The 14,222-nt window shown below is 40.8% G+C and overlaps 1 protein-coding gene across 1 annotated transcript in view; it reads right to left on the bottom strand.

Annotated features, from left to right (window-relative positions):
* klf7a (Kruppel-like factor 7a) overlaps positions 1-2,796 on the bottom strand; it is a 41,177-nt gene extending 38,381 nt beyond the window's left edge. The window contains exon 1 of the mRNA XM_041979244.1: positions 2,483-2,796. Within this exon, the coding sequence (XP_041835178.1) occupies positions 2,483-2,584 (102 nt within the window). The 5' untranslated portion in view covers positions 2,585-2,796. The remainder of the gene's footprint in view (positions 1-2,482) is intronic.
* Between the last annotated feature and the right edge of the window lie 11,426 nt (positions 2,797-14,222).

Below are 14,222 nucleotides of genomic sequence, written 5' to 3' on the forward strand. Positions count from 1 at the left end.
ATCCCCCTATAACCGGTTGAATCATGCCTTACAGACACCAACAGGGGACACAGTCATCATTCTTGCCCTCGCAGCTCAGGGAGTCATTTAGGAATCGACTACAACGGCCTCCTATCTCACCATCAGATGCCATAAAAGCATCAAATTCTAAATTGTGCCCAGAATACAGAGGGGACTGCTCAAATCATGGGTCTTCTGCAGGAGACAAAGCTTTTAAGGCAAGCCACAACTCATAATTCCTGTATTCAGGAGGGCTTGTGATGTCTTCATCCTGCTGCAATGAGTATAAGGATGGCTTTGGCAAGAACATCTCTGCAGTGCATGAAGAGAGGGGATTCAAAGTGTGGGGCAAGTCTTAATCCTTGTGCTCACAAGGAAGCAGTGTGATCTTCTTACACACAATAAGAGGTTGTTTTCCAAGAAATCTTCTAAGATATTTACCCCAGTGACTCACAGTGAGGCAGAGACTTTGAATGCTTTTAGTAAAAAGGACGCAAACTGAGAAGAGCAGTTTTAAAACGCTTTATCAGCTGGTTTTCATTCCAGGGCTCTTTTTTCACTGCAGGTGGCATCACATTTGCTGTGTACAGGCGCAATTATTTTTGACAGTGACAGCAATCAAATGTCCTTTTGAACATCATATATGTATGTTGGAGGGTTGGTAATGGATGAAGTTGTAAGACTTTCAATCACAAGACCTTTGGGGGAAAATCTGTGTAACACTTGCTGTCATTCTTATTCTGTTTTTCAGTTTAGCACCAAAACCACTTGGTAAGAAAGAAGAAATTTGCAAGTTTCTCCTTGATTGCTAAGCTGCATCATGACATAATGATGCACACTTTTTATTCAGTTCTCATTCTGTTTTTGATTAGAGTTCAATGTGGGAAACAAATATTTACCTCTGCACTGATTTTGAGAAATCATTTTCTAAAGTTGCAAGAGGTGCACCTGCCAATTTAATTTTGGATTTTTGTCTTTTTATCACTGTGGTCAAGTTCAGTTAGTTTATCTGTAAAATCAAAAAAGAAAATAGTAAAAAATGTATATTTATTACTCTAAAAATAGAAGGGGAAACTGCTGAATAAGGGTAGTTTAGTGAAAAGGAGTGAAAGCTTTAAAAGTCATCACTAGCAAAAGTCTTCGTGGTCCTCTTTCATTCCAAAATGGACGCTGTCTTGGGGGAAAAACGCTGCAAACAATAATTTCAGTCAAAGAAAACTGACATTTTCAGTCTGCACAGATAAGAGCTTTTCCAGCCTACACACGCAGCTGTCTCCCTCTTCCATTTGCATTAGGTATTGATTTTGATATGCAGGCTGTGGGTGAGAACCAGGGGAGAGACATGCGCTGCATATGGTACACGTAGGCCCGTGCAATTTAAAAACGCACTGACAGCAAAGGCAGGGAGTTTGAGACTTGTTATGAAAAGATGCGTCGGTGGCTAACAGTAGGATGCCAATTAGGCAGCTCGGCCACAACGAAGAGATCCGCGGTCACGCACCGGTTTCTCTCTCTCCGTCTCACCCCCTGTCACCCCTCCTCCATCCTCCTCCAGAGAAGTAAGGGGAAAAGCTGAAGCTCCTATTTCATGAACAATACCAGCATCAAATTTCAATGCAATGATTTTTTTTACCCCCTTTGGCCTGGTCAGCCAAATGCAACACTGTAGACAGCATCTCCATCAGGAGGAATGCAAGTGACCCTTATATTAAAACATTAGGGAAATAAACCTATTTGTACCTTACAGGTGAAACACTATAAAGATTTTACGCATTTTTGCGCTAAAAAATTTTGAGAGTGCATAACCTTTGGCATCCGACTGTTAAATGTCCTCGTTCGCCCCATCACGAATGCACACACAACCCTACACACAGTATAACACACTTTTGCCTTGACTGGTTAACAAAAAAATTAAAGCAATGTTTTATTTTTTAGGAATATCTAAGAGCAGCAATGATCCGGCGCCTCTCCACAGGCATCCATCGCCATGTGCTCTCGTGGACCCCTCTACTTCTCCATAGTCATACACTGAACTGAAGGAAGCGGGTGCGAAAGCGAACATGCAGATGACAGTTCTTCTCTTTTTCCACAATTGCATTTAAAGATGGCACAAAGCCAGACATGTTAGGGTATTTATTATGAATAAGAGAGGGGACTTCGCTCAGACAACTGAGGGATGCATATTTATTATTAATGACCAATTCAGTCCCCGTGACGGGATCGAGATCTTCATCTTCCCGTAACTCATTTGACAGCTTTATTACGCGCGTTCCCGTCTTATCCACTTTGCCATCTCTCGGAAAAATCGTCAGATATATGAGCGATAGGAAGTATTTGACGTCCTCATTTCTGCCTGGACTGCGTGCAGTGCACTCTCTGAGGGAAAAGTTGACGCCTTGCATCCCGAGCGCATGTGATCACAAATCAGCGGCGTGTGGTTGAAGCTGCGCAAAGCGATCAGGGTTGAAAGTTGAGACGTTACCTGCTGCCAGTTTTCCTCCAGCGACGGCATCGCAGAGAAGTAGCCGGTGTCGTGAACGAGCTGAAGTTCCTGAAAGATACTGTGGTTCGCCAAGACATCCATGCTGATAGTCGGGTGATGGAGGGGAAAACAAGAATGATCCACAAGAAATGCGCCTCCTTTCTTGGCTCTGTCAGACCTCTACATCCACTTCTTTCATATTAGTCCATAAGAGGCGATTAATAGCGCGGTGTAGCGGCTAAAAATGGGGAAATTTAGAGTCCCAGTACCTGCGCGCGTAACCGGTCTCGGTGCGTAAAAGAGACTGGAGTTGATGGAAGCTCCATGCGTATCCGTGTTGCCAAAATAGCCACTGATAGAGAGCCAAAGGAGGGGAGGGGCCTTGTAAACGAAGGGGCGTGATTTAGTTTGTCAATCAAGTCCCCTTGCCTGTCCATTTAAGGCCAATGGGCGGTTAAGAGATTATTAGAGCGGCGGCGGCGCGTGGAGAGGCGGGGTTTATTGGATTCGGCGGGCGGGATTGGCTTCAGTGTTCCGTCATTCATACCGAATATGGGCTCGATAGGTGAGCTATTTATGGATGGGTATATTAGATTTGGATGACGGACTGAGTGGCTACTCTGTGTAGAGAAGCCGAGGTGTAAACATCAGGTGCTCACGAACTGGAGCTGGAGACAGCACTAACGGGTTGCAGTGTTGTTTCACAGTTACAATGACATCCAGTGTGAGGGATTAGACCATAGCAAAGAAAGGTTCCTACATGGGGACTGTGCTTTAATAAGTTTGCATAAACTTAAGGTATATTCGAGGATTTTGTGGCAGAGCTACAGTGCTGTGCAAAACCTCTTCAGCATTTTTCACATATTTTACATCCAGTCATTCTTAAGGTCTTTTCAGACTTTTTTCCTTAGGAAACTAGCTGCTTTTTCACTCATTTTAGTCCAATCGTTTCATGCAGGTTCCCTCTGTCTCTCTGCTGGTTGGACATAAAAAAAAAGGTGCCTGATCAAGAGTTGAACCTGCATTATGCCTGCACATAACAGATAATTTGGCAAAGACCCTGTTAAGAAACTTTGTTACCAGCAGTCTGTCCCACAGTCAAATTCATTCCCATTTCTTCATTTACATCTAATATTAATAATAACAGTAAATCTAACCCTGTTTAACACACACAAACACAAACACACACACACACACACACACACACACACACACACATATATATATATATATATTCAGCTTTGATTCTTAAAGTGTTATTCACTGAAATATGTACTTAAGACAAAAGACAAGGTGAGCAGATGAATGATGAAAATGATGAAGAAATTGTGAAAGAAAAATCCAGGAACGTCCTGACACAGATCCTGAGCGATACATCTTGACCTTCAGGTGATCCACTTACTGTCCACTGAAGCCTCATCAGAAATGATCTCCATGGAAAGGTGACAACTAGTCCCTGAAAAAAGTAACTAGTTACTTCAGTGAAAAGGTAATTCAGTTACTTTGTTGATTACTTATTTAAAAAATTAATGTGTTACTGTTAAAAATAACTTTTTAGTTGCTTTTGTAAAAGAAAACTCTTAAAAAATTCTCCCATTTATATCCTTATAACTTAAGTCTTGTATGAAAGATAACACAAAGTGAAATTTCAACACTAATTCATTTAAGTCAGGTCAGCAGATTATTTGAATAAATAAATAAATAAATAAAAATTTAAATAAAAAGTAATATAATGGCTGTTTAAAAACTAAATCTATCCTGCATTTTTTTCTACTCTTTATTATAATTTTTTTTATTATTTAAATATGTCCCTAGTCATTTGTGGGCATTGTCACCTGTGTCTCTTTACCTGTGTCCCAATTCAGGGTCTGCACACTTTGAAGTGCGGATTCGTTGGCTACATACGTCATTGTGGTGCACCAAGCATCGTCCCATTTTTAAGGAGCCTCTGAATCCACCCTACAAATCTGCACTTCATTCGGCCTCAAACGAAGGCTGCTGGTGATGTATTCTTCGAGGTCTCTTTTCTCCCAGAATTCATTGCGCACAAGACGGTGACGAATGAGTAACCAAGCTCAGAAAAGTACTTTTTATTTCAGATATTTTTTGTCAGACATTTTTTTTTTTTACATTACTCGGTAAGTGTTAACGTTCACTAAAGTGTTTTATGATATGCAAACAGTAATTTCAGAAATTTAAGTGATTCAACGTCCTACATTGCTGCTACGAAAAATTCTCGTTGTCTAGGTAGGCTGTCCCTTTTTGTTAAGCAGACTATGTAGGACACTCCATAGCCTACTCCGAAGGGTGCAGACCCTGAATTGGGACACAGCTTCTGTCTAGTGAAGTTATGTGAGTGTGTAGGGGTTTGGACGCCTGTGGTAACCAAGGAAACAGGGCAGTGGACACTAGTTCCTGAAAAAAAGGGACTGTTGCATTCAAGTTCCCACGCCGCATCCAGGGGCTATTACTTTACAGACAGCTGTTGGAGAATCAGAAGGGTTTCTCAAAGGGGGCAGAGGAAGTCCAAGGAAGCAACTACACAAGCCCAAAAACCTGTGACTGGCGATATTTACAAATGACTTCACAGAAAATAAACCCAACAAGGGGACTTTGCAACGAGCCCATGTTGTGCTGCATCACCGCCGTAAACAGGAAGAAGGACAAATGCACCACAGGGTAACAGTAACTGCACTATTTTACTGATATGCATGAAAGTATTAGTTACTGGCAAAAGTAACAGCATTGCAGTAATGCGTCACTACTCAACACTGGCTGTGAAGAAGTCAATCTTAAGGAAGGAAAACAGGAAGATAATGCTGAAGTTTGCCAAATGACTCACGGCCTGGACTGAAGATCAGTGGTAGAAGGTCTGATGGAGAGATGAATCCTCCCCAGACAGAAAACACGACAGAAAACAAAATAAAAGGCAGCCAAAATCTCAAATTGGTGCTTTGGAAAGTTATCCAGGATGCTTGAAGAACCTTCATGAAGACTAGTTAAAAAAATTTTGAGAAAGCTTGTTTAAGAGGGTTTATCACCTAATACTAACTTCCTCACCAAGGTTAAAAGTTGTTCTCAGTTTTCATTACACCAGTGTTACAGACAAATGGCTTATTTAAAAGATTTTAAATCTGTCCTTTTTACGCAACTCGTGCCCTGTAAAGAAAGGGTGAAAAAGCCCACCACATGTGTGTGTGTGTGTGTGTGTGTATGGAATGATACATAAGTACCCAAATCTTCCTTGATGTGACATGTTTGGTGGTGTGAGTAATGCCGCTTATTCTCTCGCCCTGTGTAAGCCAACAAAATTGTGCCCTTCCACACACGGCTCAATAGTATTCTGACTCGTATGTGTTCACACACACACACACACAGGGAGCGTTGTAGAGGTCTGTAATCTCATTACAGTGCTCGGAGAGGCTGGCCGAGGGCCCCAGCTCTGCGATTTACACATGGCATTTTGGGAGGGAGAGCTCAGCTCAGACAGACGATGAAGCTCCGACTGACATTTATCCATTTGACACAACTCACTGTCTCTGCTTCATGTGCCTGCCTCTGTCTTCCTCTCATTTTCTGTTTCATTCCCCCCCTGCTCTTTCCATCTTCACATCAACCCTTCTTGTTTCTCATCTTTTTTTTTTCCTTCTCTCTAATAGCCTTCATCTCCGCCTGATCATATCTGTCTTTTCCTCCTCCTCTTTCAGGATTTTGTTCAGCAAGAACGTATAAAAGGTGTGACAGAAGGGAAACACATGACAGACACGAATGTAGCAAAGACAGCTCTCATGTGCTTTGCTGAAAACAACAATCTTAACATGCCTGTCCTGTTTAGGAGATCTCTGCATGGCTGACTGAAGAGTAAAATATTTAACAGCTACTCTGTTGTTTTAATGCATTGTTCTTGTGTCTCCTTGGATTATAGAAGAAGCAGTAGAAGATAACAAAAACTCTTTTGTTCTGTACTAAAGCAGCTGGAAAATGTTTTTTGTTTAACAATAACTCAAAATGACCCCATATGACAGAATAAATTCTACGGTTTGTGTTTGTTCATATGTCGACTTTTCAGAGTTAAACAAAGCTGATTGGATCCATATAAGGACATCCTGCAGCTTTTTGGTTGGATAAATCATCAAAAATCACACAGAGAGAGTCCATTTGTGTGAAAATTCTTTCACACTTTATTCATCACAGCGATTTAAGGTGAAGTTCCTAGGTCGAGATGTCTGCCATGTTTTTCACATATTAATTAAAGTTATGAGCATGTAATCTGTAAAGTGAATTTCCATTCCCGAGAGCAGTTCTTCAAGATGCAATCAGGAGCAAAGAGAGTGTGTCCTCCCAAGAGTGGCACGGAATGTATCAGTAAGTGGCTCAAAACAACATAATTACATCCAAGTGACAAATGCCTGCAGTGGATGTTGTTTTCATGACCAAAATAGAGGAGAACAGCGTCCCAGGTAGACAGTTGAATCAGACTGATTGAGGCTAAGTGTTGTCAGATTCACTTGTGTTTTGGGAGTAACTCATCAAAAGTGAACCCAGTAACGTCTGCTAGATTTGTATAGCTTTTGGTTGTATGGATTCAGACCCAGCTATGAGAAATATACCGACCTTTGGCAACTGAATCAGGGCCACTACACATCCATCCATCCCATATCTGAGGATGGTTTGCAGAGGCGACATGTCCAGAATGGGAATCAGGCACTCCTCTTCACTGGCTCCTCCTGGGGTATTTACAGGTGTTTCCAAGCCTGAAGGGATATATAACCCCTCCAGCCAGTTGTGGGTCTGCCCTGGGGTCTCCTCCGAGTTTGACGTGCTTGAAAAAGTCTCCAAAGAAGGTGACCAGAGGCCATCCTAATTAGACGTCTAACCCCCTCAGCGGACTCTTTGCTGCACAAGAGCAGTAGCTCTACTTTATCTTTAAGGTTGATTCCAACCACCCTCCTGTGAAAAACTTATTTCAGCTTGTGTCTGTGATTTCACTCTTTCAGTCACAACCCAAATCATGTAACCATCGGTGAGGTTTGGAACCTAGTACACCAGTAAATTGAAAGTTTTACCTTTTACCTTTGCCTCCATTCTGTTTATCCATTTCACCCTCCATCTCATGAACAAGACTCTGAAATCTTCTGCTTGAGGCCAAGACCTATCCTCAGCTTGGAAGGAGCTCTCCAAGGCCTTAGATTTGTGCTTGAGCCAACAGCTCTTGCAATCTAATATCTGGGTAGAATGTTTTCTGAATTTGGTGGTAGAAGAAAAATACATTGGGTGTAACAAAATAAAAGTATAACTTCCAGTTTTACTTCCCTTTCTCTAAGCTCCTGCTTTGGACTGTATGGGGTTGCTGTAGCACAGGAGGGTCAGTTGCACCAGCCTACATGTTGACCATGTTAACCCAACATCAGCCCTAATTAATTCATGACTTGTAAGTTGCTGTGGACAAAACGCTTAGTTTAAATGAATAAATCTAAATGTGTGGTAATTGGTTCCAAATGGGATCATAGTGAATTGGATCCTGTTTGGATTACAATGAATTATAATCAGACTTGTTAATCCTTTATTTTAAAAATACCTTTATATGATATATGCATAAATAAAGCGAATTGAGTTGCCATCAGAACAATGGAAAGAGGTGCAGGTCTGAAAGAGATTTAGATGATGAATACATCTATAAATAAAGAAATGTAAATAGCACAAGTTTACATTCATAATGTATGAGTTACATGTGAATCAAAGTCTAATTGGTGGGGAGCTTATACATTGCAAACCTTAAAAATGTGAATATCTGTGATTGTGCAACAGTCTTAACTAACAGTCACATCAAATCCAGGCAACGTTTGTTTGATACCAAATACATGGTCACGTAAACATAATTTCCTGGTTATCTTAACTGGAATAAGGGCCTGTTTGGAGCAAGCAATATTGAATTAAACTATGTGGTATATTTTTAGCTTAGCTGCATCATGTGGACATGTTTTCAACTTAACTGCACTAGTTACAGCTTCTTGCAACACACACTGCTGCTTTAAAGCTCATGATCCAGAGTTGCCAGTTAAGAAGAATTTTTGGACACTGAAGTGCTTGTTTTTGTTGCAAGATCTGGCAACACTGGATGTGGCCAAAATTCAGAGCAGAGCAAATTGACTGCAGTATAAAAAGACGATGCACAGTGAGAAACCTAATAAGGCTAGTTCTGAGTTTAGCCAATGCAGATAGACTAAAGATTTAGGATGGGCACAAACATTGCAATTGCAAAGGGAGATTAAATGTGGGCTTAAGGTATTAGCTGGATTTTAGAAACAGGAATTCAAATGGAATATCCCATCTGCAACTGATTTTAACACTACAAGTATTTTGTTATAAGATGAAGGTAATTTTCAGTGTTTCATCAAACATATGAACAGATCTCATGTTAAAACATCTGAAAAAGTTCTAAAAAGTAAAAAAAAATTAAAAAAAGTTATATTATGTGCTTTGTGATGCAGAAACATCAGCCTATGCTGCACTAAAATATACTATTCTTGTATTATATTGACTTTAAGTTCCTTTAATATCTACACCTAAAGCATAATAAAGCTTAATATTCAAATTTAATCTTCCTTTTTATTTGAACAACCTAAAGTTTGAGAAACAGCAGTAAAAAATGCTGTTATTTGACACTCTTTTACATTCTCCCAGTTGTTGAAATAAATTGTTTTGCAGTGACCCACCTCAAAGCCTTCAATGGGAATTAGCTGGAATGAAGGCCACCTTTTAATGACGCATGCTCCTCTTTAGCTTCCTCCTCCTCTTCCTCTTCCTCAGCCCCCCGAAGCCCATGCATATCATAGATAAAAAATAAGTGCTCACCATTATCCGTGGGCACACAGCGTTATATTGTGGATGCTGACATTGCTCTTACCTGGCAGTTGGTGCTTTTACTATATTAATAATGGAGCAGGCACCATCCATCATGGGCATATGAGGCTGCTAATCATGTCAGCTCCCTGCATATTCACTTCTTTCATCAAAAGAAGGAGGAGAGGCTCTGGGAGAGAGGCAGAGGGAGAAACAGCGGGGAAAAGGCTGGAGAGTGACGGTGAGAAGGGGAGATTAACAGAGTGGGGAAGTGACGGAGGAAAAGAGAGGAAGAGAGGGGGAAAGAGGAAGATGGAAGGGGACAATATCAATGTGCCGAACACATGACAGATGCCCTTGGCCTTTTGCTGAATGGCCTCCCTGTTGGCAGGAGTTAACCAGTGTATTTAAACAGGACAAGACGAATGGGACCTCGACTCCCCCTGCTCACTGAACCAACCCATTTCTATTCCAACTCACAGCCTTCCCCCATGTGGGAATGCTAATATGGTTAGCTGACATTGCTGGGGTTAAAACTTCATAATGCCATCTCATTGTAAAATTCACTTTACTGTGACTTTACCATTTTTCAAATCTTTTTTTCAGGGTGCTTCTGCTGAGAATTAGGAGTTATTCAGCATCTGTGCTGCTTGAAATGTAGAAAAAAACCAAACAAACAAACAAAAAAAGCCATTTAGTTTAATGCGGTTGCTGTGCGATCAGCATCTCTTGAATAAGTGAACATACTGGCATTATTTCTTCCGTTTCCAGCCTATTTTTACTTGTTTTCCACCACCAAATTTCTTGGAACAAGTTAATTTACATGGGAAACAGTGCCTGATGTTCGCAGGAACACACTCTCCAGCTGGCCTTCGCAGCCATTAGTCTCCTGCAACCGAGAGACCTTGAGTGTCTACACTTTGCTTCATTTTCCTTCATTTGGTGTAATATGACATCCACATGCCCTGATGTGCTTGAACATAACATTTACACAAATCTGAAGCTTTTTCCTCCAGTTAAAATGGCCTCAGTGTAATGTTATGATAACCTTTATGCTTTGAGGAAATAAAACCACCTGATTTTTTTCCCTGGAACGTCTGTCCTCGAATGTGCCTTTTACCCAGCGATTGAGTAAAAAAAAAAAAAAAAAAAAAAGGAAATTTGTTTGTGATTGATGGGCCTGGTTAAATAAAGATAAGATTTTGAAAACGTGGCCATATGTCTGCCATATACCCTGTCTCTTTTGGCTCAGAGCCTGGATGCAGAACATCGTCAAATTCCCTGACGTCTTCTTCAGGAAAGACCAGGGAAGGAGGGAGAAGGTGGAGGTAGAGATGGGTGATGAGTTGGAGCAGGGAGAAGAGGGGTGAATTTCAGAGCGACGGGCCGACTGAAAGGAAAGATAATGAGCGCTCGGGGCTGTCTGGGGTGCAAACTCCTTCTTGCACCAGATAGCTGCAAGGGAAAGGGATGGAGAAGGAGGGGGAGCAGGGAGCGAAGGGAGCAGAGGGGGCCAGGAGAAAGCGCCCTCTGGGTGATGTTTGATGCGATGCTGCTGCTTCCTGTGCCAGGAAAAACACAAGCCAGTGAGAAGGCCACGAGGGGCAGCTGTTAAGTGCCAATTAGGTGATGATGAGTGGGGGACGGAAATGCCTATTTGCATGCACGGCCCTGTAATCAGGGAGGGAGGAGTCTTCAAAAAGTGAAACAAATAGGACATAATCCCTGTCAGATTTTCAAATACTTACTCTCACCCTCTATCTTTTCTCCCGCCCGTTGGGTAACGTCACATCAGTGTCAGCTGAAAATGTGGGTTATGATTCGCTGCTCTATTTAGTTTTGTCTCTGTCTGGCCCTGGCCTCTTCTGAGGGGCCACTGAAAGGAACATTTTGTGAGGGCTTGTCACATTATGCCAAAGGACAATGTGTGTTGTCAGGCATCCAATTAGTGAGCGAGTTCACTCACACTTTCATTTCATGACACACAAAATGATAAGGTAGGATGAGGAAAATGGAGCTTCTTTGGATTTTTGTAGCTTTTTTTTCTTCACTGAGCTTTTTTGTAAAGGAAAGCATTATATTTGACATCTTTGTAGGTCAACTTTTTCTTTTTCTTTTGGGCCTGCATATGATCAACAAAAATAAAATAGAAGGTGTAAGAGAGAGCCAAATGTGGTGAACCCTTTCACCCTTTGAGATCCTTTTTGTAAACTGCTATTTAACCTGGTGAGATGAGATGTTGTGTGAGATGTGACAAACAAAAGCAAAAAGTGCAACAAGGTGTATTTTCAGGAAGTGATTCGACGTAAAACAGGAGCAGTTGCGCTGAGAGGTAACATACTTCTTTGCTGGGAGCTATGGCAACCGTAGCTATGATGAAGCAGTTGACCTTGTTTGCAGCAAAATAAGACGTGCATTATCTGAACACGGCACCTACAGGTGCATGCACACATAATCAAGCAGCATGATTTTCCATCCATTTACATGAAATTGTACAACAGGGTAAATTACTTTGAAATATTCACAATGGCTCCAAATGTAAAAGTGTCATTCGTCATCAGGGTCGCTGACAGTGAGTGAGTCTTTTCATGTCCGAGCTTCCAGTCAATCTCGTTTCCATGCACGCTGCACATCTGAGGCCTTAGTAATTTCCCTGGGCTGCCGCCTCAGATCCGCCCGCGTCTCTCTGTGTTTTGTATATTCATGTGTGTACTTTCCTATCTTAATCCTAGCTATTACTCGCATGGCTAGCCATGTCAAGGGGAGATTTGCTCACTCACAGTGAATGGGCCAATATTGACAGCACACCCACCGCATCAGCGATCAGTGTTAAGGCTTACCGCACACTAGATTCACAGGTTTGAAGCTGTATTCAATGAGGGGGGTGGTGTGCTGGAAAACAGCCCTTACAGGGAATCTATGCAAATGCTAAATGTTACTCTTAGACTGTCAGGAGTGATAATTTAGCAGCAGGGGATGATGCGATGTCCATGTGTGACTGCTTATGATTCTAAGTGCTGTGATGTATTTTGTTGGAAGATGTGGCTTTAGGCCAATTTAGAATGAAATAAAGCTAAATGCCAAAATTCTTTGTACCTATTTCTTGTTTTTTTACAATTTGGCTTAACATGACATAAGCCTTAGATGGATTTATACTAATTTACATAAATAGGATTTTTTCGGTTCCTATAACAGACATAATTCCACTATTTTTCTGTAGATTCTCTTATTATTGTTGATATTTAGATTTTTGAGCCAACTGAAGTCCCATTTTGGTTGGACCAAAGACCAGATTTAATTGATTTTAAACCAAAATCTGTCCAAGAACAAGAATTTTAGTCTATGAATGTTAACTTAATTAAGTTTGTGTCTACATGCACCACACCCATGAAATTTCCCAGATACCAGCTTGTGAATAATGCATCAAATATTCCATTTATTATCTCTATGTGAGGCACTGCCTGATGTGAGGGGGGCATGCTCAGAATGTGAGCCATGCAGGTGCAACAGCAGACGAACTCACTAAGTTTAATGTTCCGTCTTTATGTTGATGTTATCATGACGATTCAGTTTGATTGTGCATGTGCCGTTCATGCACATGCATCTGGTAAACGTTTACAATGAGTGATAAAAGATGCTGTGTCATGCTTTTTCTCATTACCTACATGTTGTTCTTCTTGTGGTACTGATATTTTGAAAAAAGATGACGAGAGGCCTTCATGTACTTTAAGTAAAAGTAAGTGATTTCCACAGCATACTTTTAGTGCTTTTCCCCTCTTTCTCTCAGAAGGCAACCTTCAGTGCACTCACTTTATTAGGTACACCTTGGTAGCACCGGGTAAGACTTTATTTTGCCTTCAGATCTGCCTTAATTCTTCGTGGCATAGATTCAACACAGAGAAACACTCTTCAGAGATTTTGGGCCATATTGATATGAGCATCATATCAAGTCATGGTCACTTGATACAAAGGGGGATGGATACTTTCATCTTGTTTACACCAAATTCTGACCCTAAAATCTGAATGTTACAGCTGAAATGGAGAGTCATCAGACCAGGCAATATTTTTCCAATCTTCGTTTGCCTATTTTAGGTGAAGCTGTGTGAATTGTAGCCTCTGGTTTGTGTTCTTGAATGATAGGAATGGCATGTGGCGTGGTTTTCTGCGACTGTAGCCCATCTGTTTAAAAGTTCAGTGTGTTGCTGCCTTTGTATCATGGTCTGCCCTTTCTTCTTAGACTTCTGACATCAACAAGAAATTTTTGTCCATACAGCTGCTGCTCGTTGGATATTCTCTCTATTATCTATGCAATTAGTTGATTAGCTATTAGTTTTAATATGCAGTTGGACAGGTTTTCCTTAATAAAGCGACCAGTGAGTGTATAACCACAGAGGGAAAGACATCTCTGGTAATGAGGAGTAACTACTGAGAAAATCCAGACTGAATGTTTTCTTTTATTTTCCATATTATTTTAGAAAAAAAAAAGAAATACAGAAAATTTAAATTCTTTCTTAAATCTTGAGTGAAAACTGTCACTCCACAACTGGGTCGCAGCATAAAATATCAACTGGAAGTTTAGAAAAATGTGATGTTTTTCTTTTACTTTTAATAAAACTGAACAGAATTATTAGTTTTAGTAAAACCTGGAGCAACAGTAAAGAGGAATATATGAAATAAGGTATGCGATGCAATAAAAATCTATTTGTTTTGAGCACCAAAACCTAGAATTTCTGAGATTATACTTTAATTTACAAAAAGAAAGGAATGGATTGTCTGAGAGATAAAGTGTTGCATTTTCAGGAAAAAAAAATGAAAAGGAGTGTTTTTTTCCAACTTTATACGGTTGTGAGAAGCAGGATAAAAGACTGGTGAAGGTTAAATAAAAGCCCACAGACAG

The sequence above is a fragment of the Melanotaenia boesemani genome, chromosome 24, assembly GCF_017639745.1.
Source record: "Melanotaenia boesemani isolate fMelBoe1 chromosome 24, fMelBoe1.pri, whole genome shotgun sequence".
NCBI lineage: Eukaryota > Metazoa > Chordata > Actinopteri > Atheriniformes > Melanotaeniidae > Melanotaenia > Melanotaenia boesemani.